Source organism: Euprymna scolopes, chromosome 3, assembly GCF_053919585.1.
Source record: "Euprymna scolopes isolate OS-2025 chromosome 3, ASM5391958v1, whole genome shotgun sequence".
Lineage (NCBI taxonomy): Eukaryota > Metazoa > Mollusca > Cephalopoda > Sepiida > Sepiolidae > Euprymna > Euprymna scolopes.
The window spans coordinates 117382624-117406064 of NC_136484.1; the positions used below are offsets into that span (position 1 = coordinate 117382624).

A 23441-nucleotide genomic window follows, 5' to 3' on the forward strand; every position below is an offset into this window, starting at 1 on the left:
AATAATATTGTTTGGAAATCAAATTTGAAAAACTTGAAAATAATTTCTTGAAATTGACAAACTCAGATTAAAAAATGAAATTGATTTTTCTGCTTTCGTTTTGAAAGCAGAAACGGATTAGAATTTCTATAAAAGATAATATTTTAAAGAAATTTCCACACAATAATTATCAAAGACTTACATATTAAACATGAAAATAATTTTGAAACTATTATCTCTATGAAAATGGATGATATATACCGATTTATCGGTACTTGTACAGTTTAGTCAAGACATTAAAAAATGAAAATATCGAAAAAAGTTTAAATTGTATGTATCCGTTATAGAACGAAGTTCTCCGGAAAAAAATTTCACTTAATTTCATCAAGTAGTTTTTTTTTTACAGCGGAAAAACATGTTTTTATGAGAGCGCGTTGAAGGCGGCCATTTTGGATTTATAAAAAAATTTTGTTTGAATTTTAGAAATAAAGTGAGATAACTCCAGTTAAAGCGTTGACACCCCTTCCCATCTTTAATACTAGCTAAATCGAACATTTTGCTCGGTATCATAAATTGTTTTTCGCTGTAAAAAAAAAAAAAAAAAAAAAAAACTACTTGATGAAATTAAGTGAAATTTTTTTTTCAGAGAACTTCGTTCCATAACGGACACATACAATTTAAACTTTTTTTGGTATTTTCATTTTTTAATGTCTTGACTAAACTGTACAAGGATCGATTTATCTTATCAATTTTGAAATATTCTTCGTAAACTTTGCTCGGTCGTAACTTTGCTTCCTGTGGTCATAAAAATATAAATCAAAGTCCAGTAGAGATGGACTTCTATGCTTATATAGCCTGTAAAATTTCAACCATATCAAATTAAATTTGACCCCACGCCTATGTATCCAAACGTAATGTATGAAATGTAAACATTGAAAAAACAGTTTCCCTTTTTGCTGTCGTCATATTTTACAGGTTTTTTTTTTTTCCTTTTTAACTTGGAGCATAAAAACATTGACCGCATAAAAGCAAAATAAATTATCATTGGAATGCTGATTCTCTGTCCAGCAATGTAATTCTTTTAAAAACTGACCAACAAATAAAAAAGATATGATTTGTGTAAGCACAATAGGTATGTAATATTGCCTATGTCCATGAAAATACAGCATACGCTTGTAATGCTAATATGACTATTATTTCCTTAAAAACTATAAAGAATTTAAAAGAGTTTGAAATGAAAAGTGAAATTCAAATAGCTTACCTGCAGAGAGCTTGGAAGGAATCATCATCAAGGAAATCATGGTCGGTTTTAACAGACTCGGTATCGATGGGAAATAACCCATCTGGAATAAATAAAACAAATTAAGAAATGACAGATTTAAACATGAAAAGTGTGATTTTTTTTTCCTAGGAAATGTTCAAAGAATATGAAGAAAAAGAAAAACAAAAAATGAAAATTAAAGAAAAGAACAGTGAAAACTAAATTGAATGAGGAAAGAAAACAAAAATCAGAAAATTCATCACAATTAATTTACATGGGTAAATTGTAATTGTGGAAAATAGTTTGGTTTTCTTGTCTTACGGCATATCAACCCTTTTTAGGTTACTTAATGCCGAATCCAGTTATTTTGGAAACAGTTTTTATGCTTCAAGTTCTTTATATCTTCAAATATTTATTTGTAGGGTTTGGTTGTTTTACTTAACGGCATATCAATCCTTTTCGGGTTATTTAATGCTGAATCCAGTTATTTTGAAAACAGTATTCAGGTTGCATCCAGTTATTTTGAAAACAGTATTCGTGTTGCATCCAGTTATTTTGAAAACAGTATTCGTGTTGCATCCAGTTATTTTGAAAACAGTATTCGTGTTGCATCCAGTTATTTTGAAAACAGTATTCGTGTTGCATCCAGTTATTTTGAAAACAGTATTCGTGTTGCATCCAGTTATTTTGAAAACAGTATTCGTGTTGCATCCAGTTATTTTGAAAACAGTATTCGTGTTGCATCCAGTTATTTTGAAAACAGTATTCGTGTTGCATCCAGTTATTTTGAAAACAGTATTCGTGTTGCATCCAGTTATTTTGAAAACAGTATTCGTGTTGCATCCAGTTATTTTGAAAACAGTATTCGTGTTGCATCCAGTTATTTTGAAAACAGTATTCGTGTTGCATCCAGTTATTTTGAAAACAGTATTCGTGTTGCATCCAGTTATTTTGAAAACAGTATTCGTGTTGCATCCAGTTATTTTGAAAACAGTATTCGTGTTGCATCCAGTTATTTTGAAAACAGTATTCGTGTTGCATCCAGTTATTTTGAAAACAGTATTCGTGTTGCATCCAGTTATTTTGAAAACAGTATTCGTGTTGCATCCAGTTATTTTGAAAACAGTATTCGTGTTGCATCCAGTTATTTTGAAAACAGTATTCGTGTTGCATCCAGTTATTTTGAAAACAGTATTCGTGTTGCATCTAGTTATTTTGAAAACAGTATTCAGGTTGCATCCAATTATTTTGAAAACAGTATTCAGGTTGCATCCAGTTATTTTGAAAACAGTATTCATGTTGCATCCAGTTATTTTGAAAACAGTATTCATGTTGCATTCAGTTATTTTGAAAACAGTATTCAGGTTGCATTCAGTTATTTTGAAAACAGTATTCAGGTTGCATCCAGTTATTTTGAAAACAGTATTCAGGTTGCATCCAGTTATTTTGAAAACAGTATTCAGGTTGCATCCAGTTATTTTGAAAACAGTATTCAGGTTGCATCCAGTTATTTTGAAAACAGTATTCAGGTTGCATCCAGTTATTTTGAAAACAGTATTCAGGTTGCATCCAGTTATTTTGAAAACAGTATTCAGGTTGCATCCAGTTATTTTGAAAACAGTATTCAGGTTGCATCCAGTTATTTTGAAAACAGTATTCAGGTTGCATCCAGTTATTTTTAAAACAGTATTCAGGTTGCATCCAGTTATTTTGAAAACAGTATTCAGGTTGCATCCAGTTATTTTGAAAACAGTATTCATGTTGCATCCAGTTATTTTGAAAACAGTATTCATGTTGCATCCAGTTATTTTGAAAACAGTATTCATGTTGCATCCAGTTATTTTGAAAACAGTATTCATGTTGCATCCAGTTATTTTGAAAACAGTATTCATGTTGCATCCAGTTATTTTGAAAACAGTATTCATGTTGCATCCAGTTATTTTGTAGGTTTTTATTCAAGCTTTTTGTATCTTATATATTTGCTAGTTTGTAGTGTTTGGTTTAGTTGTTTTACAGGGGATTTTATATGCTTATTTTCCCTGCCATGCAAAACATGAATTTTGCAATGAGAGAGAGAGAAATGCGCTACAGTATTAATGTTTGCTACATTTAAAGTTAGAAAACCAGTCAGGAGGTGGGGGGAGATAAAAAGAGAAAAGAAGAAATGGGAAGAAGGAAAAGGTGGATTGTTGTTTTTGTTTTGGGTTTTGCAGAACATAATTAAGTTTTGCAAAAAGTAGAAAAACAAAAAAGCATCAATGTTAGCTTCATTTCATCTCAGGAAGCCAATATCTTCAGAGGGGCTGATCTGGTATCACCAGGTTGAAAATAGAAAGTCACTGATACCAAAAGCATTATTAAAAGAGAAGAGAAACACGAATATTCGATGACATGTTTAATGTATTTTCTGTGAGAAGATGAACAATGACGTAGATGGTCTAGCCAACTTTCAATCATCCTTTTAGATGATTTTTAAGGATCTTCTGTAATCGATAAGTTGATGGATGAATAAACTCTAAACATTAAACATTAAGGTCTGGACATCTTGAGGTCCATTCGGAGAGTAAATAGGTTTGTAGATGAATAGTACCTTTTCGAGCTGGTCTTCAAAGCGTATCCTCAACTGGTCTCCATGTATCCCAGCATTAGGTGACATACAAAATATAAACTCCCTAAAGTGAATGATTATCAGTTTGTGGTGAGAAGCCACATTTAGGTCTCCTAGCTAAAGGAGTCTGCTGGTAGGACTTTTGCTTCAGTTTGGTCAGGCAAAAATATCAACTAAGAAAAACGAACACCATTTTAATTTTCTTTAAAGAAAAAAAAACCCTCTGTTAATTGATTTTAAACTGAAATTTATTTTTCTTGGAAGAATTCCTTTGTTGCAACATTGACTGAATCTAACAACAACGTCAGATCAGCACAACGACTGGGAAGATCATGGCCTGTGCAATGAAAGCACACATGCATATCCATAGTTGCACTCGTTCACAAATTGATTATCTGAATCTGAGAACAGCATGGTTGCACAGATGATTATCTATATATCTACTATTATAAAAATGATATGCAGTTTGCTTGAAGCACTTTGTGAGATAGGTATGTAAAAGAGATTTAGAAGGCTATCACAATGCGAGGAATGGGATGTAGTCAGTGTTGATGAAGAAAGATGAAAACAATTTGTTACAAACACCATTTGAAAAAGGGATTTTTCCCCGAAATATATAATGGATATTCTCATATACAACAGATCTCACAAGTAAGACATTTATACTTTACACAATTGAATAAATATATATATGTATGTGTGTGTATATATATATATATATATATATATATATATATTGATTTGCAAATTATCACTTGTTTTCGTCTTTCTTCATCAACAGCGACTACATCACATTCCTCACATTGTGAAAGCCTTCTAAACCTTTTCTACATATCTACTATTGTATAAAAGAACTTTGCGTGTCTGAATTTGTTCCCTATGGACTCCGAAACGGCAGGAACGATTCTTATGAAATTTCACACAACAGCATTTTATGTGCCTGGCAGTGTTCTTAAATAAGTTTTGTATCGGAATGTCTTTGAAAAGCATTGATAATTGAAATAATCCGATGAAAGAAGGAACAGGCGATTTTGATCAAAGTTAACGCCTTATAACATTAACATCAGAAGTACATTCGAAAAGTTTTATCACACAAGCCGAAAGGCTCAACATATAAAATCAACAGTAGGTTCTTTGATATGACAGAGACGAGTTCAAAATGAATGATTCTGTTTAGAGCACAATTTGACCATAATGCTTGACTTTTTCAAACCTTAATTCAAACCATTATCACTGCACAATTAGTAAGGCTAGGCATATAAAATCAACAGTATGTCATTTGATATGACAGGTGCGCGTTCGAAATGAATGTTTCTATTTAGAGCACAATTGAAGTATATGTGGCGTTTGCATTTTTAATTTTAATTTTATAAAATCAACAGTAGCTTCTTTACATTGTAATGTAGACTACAATGTATTGTGAATTAAGTCACTGCGAAAGCCATGTAAGCCTCCCTGTGCACTGCAATAGGTCCCCAACTACTGCAGGTAGTAACTACTTCACATTTGGGCAGGAGCTGCTAGAAAGGACTTATCCTGCCTTGAAAGAGTTCAAAATAGACTTCGTAGCCTCGTAGGAGGTGTCCTTTTCTCTTCCCTGCAACCTTCTCACAGAAGAGATGTTGCGAGTTTGTCTCTGCTTTATCATTATTTTCATGGCAAGTGCTCAGCTGAGCTCCAATCTATGATCCCCCTCCCCAAACTTTCACAAGAAACACTCGTCTAGCAGAAAACACTATCACTAATCCCCCCCACCTCTTTATCTGTGCCTAAACCTAAACGTAGATTCCATGAGCAAAGCTTCTTTCTTAGAAGTGCACGCCTATGGAATTGTCTTCCATTTTCCTGCTTTCCAGCTGACTACAATATGGTTGTCTTCAAGTCTAACATAAACAAGTTTTTGATAAGCCGTCCATATAAGTTAACAAATTTACCGAATTTTCATTACTAACGATTACTATATTGTCCAATTTCTACTGTATACTCTTTAACCCTTATCATCGAGTGGCCTCTTGGCCTTGATAAGTGGTGATGCCTATATAAAAAAAAAAAAAAAAAAAAAAGGTATTCAATCAATTTGATTGAAAAATGGTCGATTTCATAGACTTCTATGGCAATAAAAATAGTGCAGTGTGAAAAGTTTGATCATCATTCAATCCCAGGCAACGTCAGGTCACCTTGCTAGTATATATAAATAAAAGTAACCTTGTCTATGTTTGTCTCTCTGATGAACGGTCTCTACCTGACTCCTCAGTCAATGTTGGGTACTACAGTCTTGAGACTTGATATATAGATGATTTGGACCTGTGGAACAAATTATATTTGGTCTTTAACCGGTAAAAATATCTGCCAAGGAGTAAAAAATGAAAACCTGTCACTTGGCAGGCATAAGTCAACCTAAAGTGATTCTGTATACATACACAAATATACATTTATAGGTTAAACAATCTTATTTTCTTTCAGTTTTTGTATGTGTATGGATTTAGGTCAGAGTGTAGCGAATAGGATTGGAGAGTAATATGTTTTGGTTTCGATTCTAGCTGATGGCACCAAAGTTATTTTTTTTAACTTTTAAAATCACTACTATATATTGGATACAATATGATAATCAATAAGGAATTGACTCTAATAATGAATACAAAATGTGCATAAATGAAAATATCATATTTAAGTGCATTTTACATAGTCACACTTGCCAATGAAAAAACATAACTCACCGAATTAGTAGAATACTGTTGTGTTAGGATCCACCTAATTAGCATATGTGGAGTGTCAACAATATAAATATGGTTGGTACTGTAAAGACAGGAGAGACCCAATGAGAGACTCGGAGAGATGAGATCGAGAATCGATGACTACCCAGCCGATACCTTCTCCAGCGATGGTCTCTCCATGACTCTACCAATGGACTCAATGTAAATATTGTATATATTTTCTTGCTCTCAATATATCTGTTCTATTTTACTTTTGTGTTGTAGTTATTTATTTCCATGTATTCAGTCGAATTTCAACAAGTACCATGGGCTAGTGTCACACATAATCAATTAAATATGATGAAGTTTAATAACACCAAAGTTAAAACCCTTATGCACTTTGTGAATGTTTTTCATTCATTTATTGTGGTTAAGTTGTTTGATTCCAAATCCTGACCATTGGTTCTGAACAATGATAACAATGTACTTGGATGTATCGCACTCTTCCATAAAGAGGAACTCTGGATTGGGGGGGGGGGTCCAAATGACCTCAGTCTAGAAGGATTTCACTTTCACTAACCGAGAACAGAACCAATAAAGTGGTAGCAATACAAGAAATATAACTTTGCTCCCAGCCAAATGGTCAAAGTAGATTAGCCTAATGTCTTCCAGCTCCATTTAATCGAGTGACATCGTCCCTTTGTGACGCCATCCAATGTGTATGAAGATAAACAAAATACGGAGACTTTTGGTAGTATGTCGATATACACAAACAAACAAACAGAGTTAACTGTTTTTGCCAAGGGGATGCTAAGAAGATACAGACTTTTAGTAGTATATAGCTATACACATAAGTGGAGTCAGTTGGCTTTTTTGAGGGGATACCAAGAAGAACAAGCATATTAACCTAGAATTTACCACCACGTGCTTTATCACTTGCTGAGAGAGAAAAACCAGTGGAATGCAAATTTCGTCCACTTTTTTTTTTTTTTTTTTTGATAAAAAAATGCTATTTGGTGACAATAAATTCAGAATTCCGCTAATTATCAGACAATTCAAATCCAAATTTTTTGACAGGGGCGCAGAGTTGAAACACAAAACCTCCGATTGACTCCTCTTTATGTAATTAAGCAATTATGGCCGACGTATATCACGAAGCGTATACATATGCTCCTGCCTTGAGTGGACCTCTATTATATCAAACTCGCAGAATAGATAAAATTAATCATTTTTATCGCAAGTGCTCGACTGAACTCCAATCTTTGTTCCCCCCCCTTGCTAAACTTTCACAAAATCACTCTACTAGCTACAACTGCTATATACAATTTCCCCCACTCTGTGCTGAAATCTAAATGCAGATTCCATGAACTTTCCCAGAACTGCCAACCTGTGAAACTCCCAGTTGAATGGTAGCCTTCAAATCTAATGTAAACAAGTTCTTGAGCCGTCACCATAAATAATCAAATTCTACACAATTTACACCATTAAGAATTACTACACTACAACCTTACATTCATTAACCTTTATCCTCGAGTGGCCTTCAGGCCTTGATAAGTGGTGACTCCTAAGTAAAATAAAAAAAATTAATTAATCTTCTGCCCAGCACAATGTCTACCAAAGTTCATAATGATCTGTTAATTAGTTTAGGAGTGAATCACACACAAATATAAACATTTGCACGCACCTAACTTTATATAAATAAAGATTTATATTTATTAATGGCGTAATCAATAACAGTCCAGACTAAACTAAAAGGCATATTCAAATTGTTACCGTTAGTGGATTTTGTGAAAAAGTGTGGGTAGCACAATTAAAACAAAACTGCAATTCGTCAAAGTGAACTGAACTGAATTCGTTTGTATTTTTGTTAAAGGTTTTCAGTTCCCAGTCACCGCCCACCCCTGCTACGCACACACACTCCGAGTTTTTTTTTTTTTTTTTTTTTTTTTTTTTTTTTTTTTTTTTTTTTTTTTTTTTTTTTACACAGCTGCTACTGAAAAATGGAACGCATCAAGGCCTGAGAATCTGCAGCCGGGAACAAAACTGTGACCGGATCAGCCAAATTTCCCACAGCCCACACATACACCCTGCATCCTGTTAGGCAATACAATGTTTCTAGGGCGGTGACTTCCTACCCTATTTCAGCAGATCAAGAGAACTGGGTACATTCAAAAAGCCAATAAATAAATAAATAAATAAATACAATAAAATAACCTCCAACTCACATCCATGCGTACACAATACACGAAGCACAAATTATTTCAGAAAAATTCTAAGCTCAGATATACAAGAATTTAAACTGATTATTTAGTTGATTTACGAGACAATCTGTGTGACCTAGTGGATCAAAGTTGGTACACTGTGTGCGTGTGTGTATATATATATATTATATATATATATATATATATATATATATATATATATATATATATATATATATAATTTTAAAATAAATATGAACAATTTTTATACCTACAGACCCCCAGTGTTTCATATGTCAGTGCAGAAAGTGATAATTATTGCTGGTCGGGAGACTTGAAACTAGTCCACGAAGTCCCCCTTGGCGGAGCAGGCTAGCACCTTTCCTCCAGGCCACTAGTAACTAACACATGAATGGAAGGAAATTAAGTACATATGAATGCCATTTCGGCAGGCTTTCATCGTTGGCAGTCAGAGTATTCAACAACAGGAAGTTGGAAGGTGTTTTCGCTAAGTCAATTGTTTTTTTTTTTTTTTTCTAAGCAACAATCACTGAATTAATATACAAAGTCCCAAACTAAATTTGTTGAACAAAAAATAAATAAATAACCTCAAAAAATAGCAAAGTGCAACAAGTCATGTAAAGAAACAGACAGAAGGCCACTTTAAACCTGGATATGATAGTCATCGTCACAACTTCCTCTGGCAGACAATTCCATCGAGCAGAAACACAGAATACTGCTTCTATTGAGATAAAATCAATGGCTTTAACGGTTCACCACAGAGGCAGGGACTTAATGATGGGACGGAAATCTGTAAAGGATGTAGATGTAAATTCCCATTGATTTAATTTCTGCCATAGAAAGTTGTAATACACTCACTTTACAATGCATTCAGTTAAAAGCTAACCAGCAAAACATTAAGAGAAGATTCTATCAGACTTGTGCATAAACTGTGATGGTACAGGGAAGTGAAACCTGGCGAGTGAGAATTGAGGACATGCAGTACACGGAGAGGAATGATATGAGAATGATACAATGAAGGAGTCTTAGACACAGTCTTAAAGGAAGATTGTTATTTTTTTTATGGAAATCGCTCAAGACAAGGCAGGAAGCCACTTGATGTATGGAGCTAACAAGAACAAAAGCTGATTGCTACAAACACAGGAAATGCCTATTGACCGTAACCTTGAAAAGACCAAGGCTGTAGATAGAAGGAAAACAGTGAGCAGGAAGAGAGTTCCACAACCTTTCAGTCCTTGAAAAGAAACTACTGGAATAGGAAGCCGTATTACAACGAGGTATTAAAACAGCGAATTTATGGTGACCTCTTGATCAACTAGTCAAGCGAGCTGGAACAAAGGAAGCAAGTAATAGATCAAACAATTCTGGACAGTATAGGCAGATGTGTACATAAACAGGAGACCTCGATGGTGTGGCCACATTACAAGAATGGATGAGAATGCTTGATTTGGTAGACGTAGAACAGTCGAAGTAAGGAATTCAGTTTACAGGGGAAAGCCATGTCAAACATGAGAGAAAGTGATGAGAATGGACTTGAGAAAAAGAGGGATAAAGATCTGGTTAGATATAAGTTAGTTTGGAATCGATTTTTTTTGTTTAAAGAGCAAGTAAAACGGACACGATAATGATGATGATGTAGACTGTTTAAAATGATGAATTTTGAAAAAAAAAAAAAAAAAAAGGTACAAATCATTTTAATAATTTTTTTTCTAATTAGTTACCATTTTAATTACAAAAAGATTATGAAAATGTAATTGATTTAAAATTTAACTAGTAAAAAAACTACCTTTCACATTTTCAAGTATTTAAATACAAGCTTAATTTATTTTAGTGTAATTAATAAAAAAAATAATATTTAACCATGTTAAATTTAACTACCAGATGTAGACTGTGAAAAGAGAAAAAACATCTTCAGCATCCATAGGCAAAGAAATGGAAACTAGTAGTAGTAGTAGTAGTAGTAGTAGTAGTAGTAGTATACCTACTAAGAGGTAATTAAAACAACTTACCTAAGGGGAAATCAAACTAGTATCGATGTCTGCCACACAAAACTGTTTTGAGTTATTTTAGATATGAGAACCAGTACCAACATGGGCAGAAATTAATTTTGCAAAGAAATTCACAGTACAGTATGGCTATTGCTTGTTTAGACTAAATTTCAGTGTAAAACGTTTTATTGCAAGCAATTATTTCTTGAGTTAAGAAACCAGGGTTGTTGAGTTGAGAGATATAAAGCCACGCCTACACCTAGAATTCCAATTAATATCCCATCCTGATGTCTAATAACTAATGCTAAAATTTTTCTGAAAATTTAGATAGTCCTGAATTTTCAGAAAGGGCTTCTGGCCCCCTTTGCATGAATTAAACTAAATATAATCCACATCATTAACCATTATACACCTGTGTTCAAAAATTCATGACGAGTGAATCCTGTAAACAAAGGGCGTCCAAAAAGTCACTGAAGAATTTTGAACTTAAAAAGATTCTTTATTTTTGATGATATCTTTCTGATATTTAAACACAATCTAAGACATTGGGAAATTTAAAATGCAAAATTCAAACAATCTGTATTTATGAATAATAACGTCTTAAATGTTGCCCATTTTCAGCTCTTCAGATTTGTGCTCTTTCCAAAACATTGTACATGACAGGTTGCAGAATCCCTGGATTGTGATTGAACTCCCTTATTTTGTTCCTGATGTTTTCTTTAAATTCTTGCAGGACTTGGGGTTTGACGTTTCGAGGTCAGCCAGCTCGTGGAATGAAATAAGGGAGTTCTTATCTTTCATTTAATATATTACTTTGCTCCTCTTAATAATGTTGAGCTTTAAGTTATTTAGTTAGATCCATGTCCAAGGAACCTATATCTAAAATTTCAAATGTTTAAACCCAAAATTGTCGGAGGAGTTTGGTAGAGTTCTCAAAAGGTCAAATCGTTGAACTTTGACCCTTTAAAAGGCAAATTTCTGGCCGAAAACCAATCACATAGATTTTCCCAAATCTCAGTACCCTGTATATCAAATTTTGAGTCAGTAGACTTAAAATTGAGAGAGTTATTGCGTAGGGAAATGTACACACACACGTTCACTTTTATAGATATACTAGTGTATATTGAGCAAAAAAAAAAAAAAAAGCTGTCAATTTTTTTTAACTTTGACCCCTATTATGATCCCTTAAAATTTATTCTTTTGGGATTAAATCAAGTTATTAAGTTAGATCCATGTCCAAGGAACCTATATCTAAAATTTCAAGTGTTTAGACCCCAAATTGTATGAAGGAGTTTGATAGAGTTCTCAAAGATCAAATCGGTGAACTTTGACCGCTTAATCAACAAATTTCTGGCCGAAAACCGATCACATCGATTTTCCAAAATCTCAGTACCCCCTATATCAAATTCCGAGTCTGTAGATTAAAATTGACCGAGTTATTGCATATGGAAATGCACACACACAGACAGATACACAGACACGTTCACTTATATATATATACACACACACTAGTTTCTATAATTCTAAATATAATTGAATTGAATAGCACTTATTATAACCGCGCCTGTTCTTTTAACAGAGTCCATGATGCTTTTACTTATATTGGTGTGCATGAAAAGCACTTGTGTTACTTCCAATAGAGGTAGGAAATTACCTAAAATTACACAAAAAGCAAAGAGAATAACAACGGAAAAATAAAAATGAACGTACGCCCCTAAAAAGAAAAATAAATAAAAGAAAGAAAGAACAGACCCAGATACAATATGGCCTATTTCTTTGAAAGGGGAAGGGAGGAACCATAAGCTTATGCCATCTTATTTTTTGAATATGTCAAGCGTATGAAACTAATGTCTTATTATGATTTAAGGTCTTCTATGATTTTAGGAATGCATAAAAGAACCGGGTGCAAGAAGGACATTTACTCCATATATATATATATATATATATATATATATATATATATATATATATAAGCACAAGCATAAAAGTCATTGCGTACATAAAGCTTAATGTTACGATGGACTACTTAAATCCTTGAGCTATTTAAATCTTAAGAATAATAAAAAAAAAAAATGAGTTATATTGATTAAACACTGAAACGTGTTTATATATATATATATATATATATGCCATAAGTTTGGTGTGACATTATCATGAAAATTCTCGATTTTGAAAGCTTTATGGATGGTGCCGAATCTTGTTAGAAAACATAGGCTCTTCCATTAGCTAAGTTGTCTATCCAAAGCTTGACAATGGTTTGAAGAGTCTCAACATAGGCATCTGCATTTACTCTAAGGTCTTGTGGAAAAAAATGAGGGGGCATAATGTGCCCTTCACTGCTAAAAAAAATACCTAAAATCATCACTGGCAACTTTTAGAAATCTTGCAATTTCTGAATTAGTTTCGCTTCCATAGACACTATTACGCGTCTTTTCATTTCATTAGTTTTAATAGTAACTAACATGGGATCTTCTTAAATCAAGCAAAACATTAATTAGTATATCTTTAATTTAAATTACAAAAATATAAGTGTACTCTAATACCTTACACACTGTGTGTTACACACACACACACAAGCAGGATTGAATAAAACATTCTATGTCCTCCTGCTCTAAACCAATAACACCATCTTAATTTTACATATTTATGTTAACCCACGCAAATACAGACACGACAATCTTGTTCTAGCTTTGATCAAAACGAATTATAAGTATCCGAGAATCTTAAGAAAATATAATTTCGTCTGCTTGAGGGATGCTTTCTCCAAATCTCTACGAAGAATTCTTTAACAAATAATTTACATATCTTTATTAAGTTACTAGCAGAACCCGTTAACTGGCGTTGCCCGGTGGAAGCATGCTCCCCTCCTCCATTATAAAAAAAATTAAACTACGGCTTACTATGTTAAGAACGGCTTTCGGAATTGACACTCCCCCTCCTTCCTCTATAGATGTCGCAATTGTGATGGTGTTGCTCGTAGAATGCAATGTAGCATTTTATCATAACTACTTAATGTGTCTAAAATTGTGTTTGAAAATTACATACGATAGTGACTAATAACTTAGACGTAATGAATTAGTACATGGCATCTTATTGCAAACCAACGATATTTAGTTCAGAGGGGAATTTCTGTACAATCAAAATAGATATGTTTATATATTTGTATGCACAGGATTCACTCTGAAACTAATTAACCGATCATTAAGAATTTTGGAAAACGGCTGCTAAGTGTAAGAGGTCCGAATGTGGACTTATGTGTAGTTTAATTTAGTTTTATGCTAAAGGGGTGGAAATGAGGTGAAAGTTTTTTGTGAAAATTCAGGTACCTCAGATTTCAAACAATCGGTACACGATTAATAAATATCCTCTAAATTTCAGTTTCTTTGAAATACATTAACTTTTAATGGGTATAATATCACAAATTCCATTTTGAAAATTCAATTATGTTTGCATTTAATTGGATTCACAGTTATTAGTTAAGCAAGATTTCCTGATATTCATTTTTTTTTTTTATTAAGCTTAAGCGTTAAATCCAAGACGTTTTATAGAATCAATATCATATAATTAATTTTGATCAAAGTAAGAATAAGGATTCCAGATACAAGACTTAGTATCCTATCTTGATTTTAATCTTCATAAGGGGACATAAAAATGGTGCACAACTGTTCTAGTCACCAAATAAATTTCACCCATCCGAGGACGGGTATTCATCTAGTTATATATAACTAGTATGTTATGTTTTTTAGTATAAAAGAAATGACCAGAATACTCGATTACGTATGTCAGAGTATATGTGTTGGTTTGCTGTAGCATTGACTGAAGAAGGGTCATATTTGGTATCCTTAGCTGTATGGGCAGAATTTTAGAAGTTCCATGAATCCATAGGTGTTGATGAATGATACTAATGTAGAGTGTTATTCAAAGTTTGCTTAAAGGAATAAATCTATATGAATAAAACAGTAGATGTGCGTGTGGGTGTGTGTAAATATTTAACCGATAAACTCTTAAACTACTGGGCACATAACATTGAAATTAACAGGAAATAGTAATCATACGCCAAGGGTGGTTTATAACAAAATCTTTGCTTGGATGAATGAATAACGTTTAGCAAAGTCAGCAAGTTGAAATGCAAAATGTTCATTTCAACCTGCCGATATTTCTATTAGTTTGCGCATGCGTAAACTAATCATAACTAAAAATGGATTAATTTTATAACTTGCTTTTAGCTCTAGCAGTAGCGAACAAGGCTGGAATGCTAAATGTTTTGGTTTACATTCTAGTTGATGGCATCAAAGTTTGTTTTTTTTTTTATTTGAAATCAGTACTATATATATCTTCAATAGAGAAAAATATTAATATATTAAAGAATAAAAACCGAAATATAAAAACATTAAAATACATCTAGGAGAAAAAAAAGTTAAGTTTCTTTCTAGTTATATTTTTATATTTCAAAGCTTTTATTACTGTACTTTATAATTACATTAACATAATTTAATTTATTTATTTAATTTAATTTATACTTCCTTCATTTCCACTTTAAATGTTATTAAGTTAGTTTTTATCTACAATTTACATAATTCTCGCCCTTCTCTTCTGATGAGAAGCATTTAGATTTTGAAATGCCATAGCCTAAAGAGGTTTTTCTCTCTTACCCTTCAATCATTGATCTGATTATATAATAAAGTTATATGTAACCTTTATTCAGCCTTTTATAATATATATATATATACATATTTTTTTTTATTGAGTAAAATGATTGATAATTTATAATTATAATTAAAAATCGGTTTCACAAGGAAGAACAAACAAAATCAATAAATCGTACCATCGTTTCGGAAACGATATTTTATTATTTTTTTATTTTATTCTATTTTTATTTTATATATCAACATTTTCAACCATTCATAAACTATATTCAACATCCCAATGAATGCATTGACGATGATACTTACAGGCTTTAAAGGCAGACGATTAAAAGATATATCTGCCTTACTTAAAAAATGCTAGCTTTATTTTTGCTGTCTTTAAACCCCCACCTACTATTTTTGCTGATGAGATTTTGTTTTATAAAATTAAATGATAAAATTATTGTCCAAAACTTATCGTCTGTCTCAATAAAAACATTGTTTCCGAAACGATCGTACAATTTATTGATTTTGTTTGTTCTTCCTTGTGAAACCGATTTTTAATTATAAATTATCAATAATCTTTCTCAATATTAAAATAGCTCTAGGATATCTATACCTATCGAGCTTATTATATATCTACATTACAACGAGCATTTTCTTTTAATTGTATTAACGCATTTACTAATATATTAAAATAAACTCTGCTCTTTAGACTGTTGTCCTAATCCCCTTAAAATAAATAAATATATGTATGTATGTATGTATGTGTGTGTGTGTGTGTGCATGCATGCATGAACGCACGTTTTATTAACCAGCAAAAATTATTTTCGTCTGGTATGTTATGGAGTCATTTAACTTATCAGAATGTCATTAAATTAAAATCCAGACATTCCCTTTAACGTGGACATTTGGTCAATTAATCAATGAATTTCCACCCAAGAATGAAATGCTCATCCGCTCAGTCAAACGACTTCATAAGAGGATCAGTCAGGGGAAACCATTTCTTCTGTTTAATGACATAGGCAGAAAAACGAAAATAAGGTGTGCCCATTTTATGTTTTTTATTTTCATTTAATGTAATCCCCCCCCCCCGTACTGACCTATTTGGCATAATTGAAAGACTGTTCGCTAATGAGCCAGATCAAGGTTCAATCCTCAGTAGAGTCATATCAAATACTTTAAAAAAATGGTACTTGATGCTCCCCCCCTGTTAAACACTGAATTATGAGGTGAGAATCAAGGGCAAGTGGAGCAATCTGGGGGAGGGGGGTGATGGCCTCACATCTTGATGTAGTAGCTAATTAAAAGGGAGGTTTTACATTGCTCTTGACCATGTCAATAACTTTTTGCTTCTAGTTAAGCCTATTAGACCGAATAAAATAGGTTTTACATAAATTTTCCAGATATAGGGACAGAACATCTGCTTGAGATGTTTGGATGCATTTAAAATCTGTGAATTTATCAATTAATATATTTCAAGTTAAACGTGACAGACTGAAGAAAATACTACTTCCAATGATATGTGACAGACCAACTGGCTGTCCGCCAGACAGAATTTATCAGAGATGCTTGGACATGTCTAAAATAAGATGCATCTATTTAATGGTGAAAATACTATGACAATCCTCGAGGGTGACAGACCAATGGACTGACCTTTTTCTAGAGATGTGTGAACTCCTCTACAAAACATGCAAAAAATATTCATATTATTTGGATTGTCAGATTACTGTTCTCATCTTGAGTACTATTTGCTGAACGTTTCAGTCGATCTTGTCGACTTCTTGAATCTTTCTGTCGAACTTGGGCATCTGTACGACGAGTGCAGCATGCTCTAGTTCCATCCCGCATAGTTGGATAGAAACCCTAAGTAATTCACAACTATGTTTTGGGCATTTACACGAAAAGATTGAACCTTCAAACTCCAGAAGAGTGGAAGAGTGCAACTTTCGCAACTGAATTTTACCAAGTACTCTATCCAGTGTGCCACAGGTGCTTGCAGGCTAATAATAATCCTCATATAAAAAAAAATTCAGAACTAATGCAAAAAAGATAAATATCTTTATAGACCTATGTAGACAAATATAAACACTAAGTGAATCTATTTAAAATGATGGTGGCTAAGTGGTTAATGACATGAACTGACAACTTGGGAGTATCAAGTTCGAATCCAGTTCATTCCACAAAAGCACCTTTACTTAAGATGTTGGCAACCTTCACGTGGTACCTATCATAAGTATCTAATGAAAGAATTCTAACTAGAAAGCTATCAAGGAAACCAATGCCAACAACAGAATCATCTGATTCATACGAAATGAATCAATAATCAGTTCTAAGTGGCAATAAGTGTAAAGTTCAATCCTCAGTACATGCAATATTAAGAATACAATTAATAATTAATTAGGACTTTTATACAGTGATGGCTGGTGGAACAAGAACAAGCTACCCCCACAGATTAAAGTAAAGATTCAGTTTAAAATTATATACTGATTCCCAGAGTTCCATGTGATGCACCTCAAGAAGCTTGAAGGTTACATCAGTGAAATTAATACAGTAACGTGTGTATTATTTCCTGTGTCACGCTTACATCCCGGCCATTTAATTGTTATGTACTTCCATTTCTTGTCATAAATAATTTTACGAAGAATTCTTCATAAATTTTGGTTTCGGTTATGACTGAAGGAACTCAAGTTATATATATATATGCATATATTTTTTTCATAAGTTTATATTTCAGTTTCGATTCAAGCTAATGCACCCAAGTCATATGGATATATTTCTTTATTTTTGAAATCGTAACTTTATAATATATAAAAATCGATAGAATATATACAAAATCTGCAAGAATTAAAATATCATATTTAAGCGTACTTTACGATCAGGCTTTGCCGGGTATTCATATGCTAGCTTAAATAAATACTTTTGCAGTTTTAACAAAAAAGCTACTATAGTATCAGATCGTCTCCATTTATATTGAACATGTACAGAATGCCAACATTAATCTAAACACTAACCTGGGTGCCCGTCGTTGATTGGGTGTTTGGAGATGTGTGCTGAGAAAAAAAAAAAAAAAAAAAGTAGGCAGGCACGTTCGAACCTGTGAAGGAGGAAAAGAACGTTGGAAAAAAAAATGTGACGTCTTTGCCGGTGCGCCCATCGCTAAACCAGAAGTGGCGATGGTTTTAATTAAGGCTAGTCAATCGAAAAGGGGATGACTTAACATATTGGCGAAAAAAGCGACCCCTCCTTGTAGAAAAATGTCCAGTTGAGTGCGAAGGAAGTAATGTTTTTAGACAATTTTGCGATATTTGTCGTCCAAAGGGTTGAGCTTCAAAACGATACTGATCTCATGAAAATCCGTCGCCTCTGTTGAAAGTTTTAGGCAGACATTAAGACAGACAGACAGACAGGTGAGATTTATATTATGGATGAATGAACCCCTCTGTGGAAGTCCCACAGGTCCCGCTAGTAATTAATTAATCCGAATAATGCAACGTATCTTCTTACCTTCAAACATCTGCGCATACTGAGGAAAGCCAGTGTATCGTAGCCATCGGCAGGCTTCTTTAGCTTCGATCTCTGAAGAAAAAACAAAATCAAATGATGGACTTGAAAAAGAAAAAAAGAAAAAAGAAAAAAAAAAGAGGCGGAGTAAAATAAAATACAAAACAATTGTTTGAAAGTGAGAAGGCGAAGGTGGAGGAGGATAAGGAACGTTGGGGTGGGAGGAGGAAGCAAAAATGGTGGGAAGTGTTTGGTCAAATCTTCATTTTTTTTTCTTTTTTCTTTTCAAACCAGTCGAAGAAGTTTCACATGAAAGCAAAACCCCGCGTAAAAACTGCATTCAGATGTTGGACATACGAACTGGGTCAATGTTTTGTGCGCCCGAACAACATGTTTATTTTTGCACAATTGTGAAAAAAAGTAAATAAACTAAATAAATAAATAATGCAGATCCTTTTATTTTGAAAGGGGAAAAAATGTTAAAAAAAAATTAAAAAAAAAATCACGTGGAAACTGGAACTAGAAACGGGAAAAAAAGCAAGAATGTGTTTCTAACAAAAAATATAGCAAGTTATGCAACAAATACTTTACAAATGTTGTAAGAATGAAACTCTAGAAAACAGAATGGAACTAAGATAAGCAATGTCAGACTGGTGAAGTTGCTGGCCAAGGTAAACATTCAAACGATTTTATTTTTAATTATTCATGCAAATGGGATGAAACCATCCATACTTCCATTGACTATTACATTGGTTTGTCTGTTATGTTAGCATATCAGTCCATTGAGTTATTTAATGTACAAAGCACAATACTTATTGGAAACTACCACGCTACTCGGTGGCCGTGAAACTACTGTCTATAGTGATTGTGTGTGTGTATATAACACTTTGGCTACACATTTTCAAAACCTGTTTCGGTCACAGCTGGACTTCAAAAGCAAAATCGTATTTTCCTGAAAGTTTCATTTGGCTTCTATCAAATAAAACTTTATAAACTCCAAATGTGTAACAAAATGTGATGCCCCAGATTAGTCCTAAGAAATAATAGAAACCCCTGTAAGGATAGCTGCGAGGCAAGGGTCGTACACTTCCATCGACACCTCTTGGATCCAGTGGCAAAGAGAGGCCCAAAACTGGCTGGAAACAATGCCAAAATAAGCGGAGAGAGCACATACAGCACCTGGAATTCCCAAATGGTCACCCATTTTAGTACTGACTAGGCTCAACATTGCTTAACTTCCGTGATCTAATGGGAACCGGTGTGTCAACGTGATTATGGCAAATGTTTGTATCCATTAATTTATTACGGACTATCATCCTCGTCTTTTCTTAGTTGTTGTTTCACAACGTTTTGCCCAACTATTGCTCTGGCCTTCGTCAAGTGATAACCGCGACAGGAAAGGAACTCCGAATCTCCTGACTGCATTTGCTAAATCCGTAGTTGTTGTCGCCTCACCACGTTTTGGCCAAGTAAGCCTCTGGCCCGCTTTGGGTAGAATTGAAACCGCTAGCTTCAGACTTTACCTGGAACCGTAGAGATTCAATAGTCCACAATAAATAATACTCATCTCAATAATGAATTCCAATTAAATAAATGTCTGTATATAAATAACAATCTTTATACTTATTCAACAGCTCTATTCATTCTTGAGTACTCTTATATAAATACGGAATTCTCTGCTGTTTTACTCTGTGGATGTAAACTTTGCCAAGATTATTATAAATCTCTTAAATCTTTTTACCATTAATGGCGGGTATTACATAGTCTTTCAATGTTTTTCACCTGATTTTTAAACTTTTATATAAATGTTTTCGATTTCATAATTTATACTTTCTACAGCGATTTGAACATTATTTTAATTGGGTTTGACCGTTTTTCGAAAACGTTTTTTACAAACGTTTCTCATAGTCAAAAGCGTTCAAACAACATAATATAAACTCTTAAATATTTCTTTACTTTTTCCCATTTTCATAGTATTTCATAAAATATGTCTTAGACCCCACTATATGATCGTACTCCTCTAGCTACAACCACTGTAAACAGTTTCCCTCACTATCTGTCTGTGCCTAAATACAAACACAAATTCCATCAACAAAGTTTCTTTCCTAGAACTATCTGCTTTTTAGAACTGTACCATGGCTTTCCAGCTAACTACAACATGGTAGTCTTCAAGTCAAATGTAAACAAGTTCTTGTTGAGCCGCCCCCTAAATAATAAAATTCTACTGAGTTTCCACCACTAACGATCACTACGCTGTTTTCTCATCAACCACCTTACACTCATTATCCTCAAATGGCCTTCAGGCCTTGATAAATGGTGACTCCCTGATAATTTTTTTTTAAACAGTAGTGTTTAATTTGTATAAATTATGTTATTAAGTGCTCTAATGTACGTTGATACCTCTACAAATGTAAAATATTTTTCTACCAATTTCTTTTTCATGTCTTAAAAGAAAAAAAACAGGGAAGGACAAATATTTGTTAAAAAAAAAAAAAAAAAAAACATCCAGTAAAAAAAATGATTATGTTTGCATCTTTATTTCAGGGTTGTAGAGTTGGGGTCAGTGTCAAAGATTTTTTGGTAGGACCGAGTGGAACCGACTCTTAGGTGTGTTAAAATTTTTTTTTTTTTTTTAATTTCTGAAGAATTAACAGAGGCTGAATACTGGAAGACTTTAAAGCAGAAATGTACATTATCCTCATCTTGGATGTTATTTCAACAAGATTTCCGACCTCTGAAAGGACACATGGTGCAGCAGATAAAAGTGCTAAGTATTAAGTAGTTATAAATGACGGTCTTCGAGGGGGGGGGGGTTAAGGTTCAATCCTAGGTACGGGCGATACTAAAGAATACAAGGAAGAATTTCTTAAGACTTTTAACCAATCACGGCTGATGAAACTAGAGCATGCTACCTTCATGAGTTCTATTCGAAACTTTCTACAGATCTCCCTATTCGATAAAATACTCCTGACGAAAGTTGGAAATCTTGTTATAATAGCATCGAAGATTTAGAAGTGATAAATTCTTAAACAATTTTAAACAGGATTCCAAACCGAAGTCTACATGAACCTTTGAAGGTCCACAGAAGTTTAAAAAAAAAAAAAAAAAAAAGAAAAAGAAAAAAATTATCTAATTCATATTTATATTGTTTTGTTGTGTTTATTGAAATTTCTGTATTCGGATTTTATGTTTATGAACATAACAAAATTGATTCCTTCTTAGTTTTCCCAAACAGAAAAACGAATATCCGATTTATAAAGACGTCATATATGGATAGCTATGCATATCATGGAACCGTGGATTATAAAAGAGCTCTCAAGGTCTTCATAAGCAAAATAAGATTGAGAACCCTTACTTCAAAATAAGGACTCAGAGATTTTGAAATTCTAAGAGTCGGAGACGAAACTTATATTGTTTGACTTTGTAACCCTGGCTTATTTATTAAGTTTTGGTTTGTTTGTTTTTTTAACAAAATGTCATTTATCAATTAAAACTGAAAAAAAAAAAAAACCTAATCAATATTTATTTATTATTAAAAGTTACATTAAAAAAAAAAAAAGAAAAAAAAGCGATTCTGTTTCAAATACCGAGTTTTTTGGTCTCTGAAATTTTGCACCCCCCCACTCCTCAGGTTATCCACAATCTTTCCTACACAATTTTAGGCTTCCATACTTAATAGTCTAAAAGTAGCTGTTAGACACACGGACAGACATATGCCTCTGATATTAGCATAGATTTAATTTCAAATTTGTATACACCCATATCTGCCTCCCACCGTGGCAACCTTCTCATTAACATACCTGGGTCCAAATAGTGAGGAAATGCATTCATAACTTGGGGTGCGAGTGTGAGGGTGGGGGGGATATAAAATGATGCAACTCTTCCCCAGGTAATTTCCATGACTCTGGCGCCTGTGATATTAATTTAGATAAAAATGTTGATAGCCATATGATAAAATGCGAGGCCGTAGTAATTTAAAACATTTTAAACAAATTTTAATCTTGCACGTTTACATTTATATATATGAGGGAAATGATAGATAAAGTCACTGAACCAATTCAAATTAATGATCTGATTTAAACAGTCTGATGAAAGACAGTTCCCAAAAAACCATGGTTGTAATATAATCTAATTTAAAGGCTTTTGACAGACTATGGATACCCACTGTAAGGGTGTCTGCGCGTGATATTCTTGTGGCAAGAGTTGCGCAATCTCCAACCACGCCTTTTAATACCAGTGGCAAGTGAAGGTTCAGGACGACTGGAAACAATGTCAAGATAAGCGGAAAGCACATACAACGCCAAGAATTCCCAAATGGTCACCCATCTGGTACTAGCCAGACTCAAATTTGCTTAACTTCGGTGATCTGATGAGAACCGGTGTGTCAACGTGATTGTGCCATATATATATATATATATATATATATATATATATACAGTGATGATCATATTTATTGGCACGGTAAAATAAAAGTTAAATTTTGTCTAATAAATTCTAAAAAAGGGATTAAATTAAAGAAAATAACAAAGTATATTATGTATTTTTAACTGGCCTTTCCGAT

The 23441-nt window shown here is 33.2% G+C and overlaps 1 protein-coding gene and 1 pseudogene across 7 annotated transcripts in view; both read right to left on the reverse strand.

The window, feature by feature from the left end:
- LOC145258202 (rho GTPase-activating protein 7-like) overlaps positions 1–23441 on the reverse strand; it is a 671840-nt gene that overhangs the window by 121742 nt on the left and 526657 nt on the right. For all 7 annotated transcript variants that reach the window (XM_080116103.1, XM_080116114.1, XM_080116150.1 and 4 more), the window contains 2 exons: positions 18884–18955; positions 1241–1322 (listed from right to left, as the gene is read on the reverse strand). In XM_080116103.1, the coding sequence (XP_079972229.1) occupies positions 1241–1322; positions 18884–18955 (154 nt within the window). The remainder of the gene's footprint in view (positions 1–1240; positions 1323–18883; positions 18956–23441) is intronic.
- LOC145265700 (5S ribosomal RNA) lies at positions 20048–20165 on the reverse strand (annotated as a pseudogene).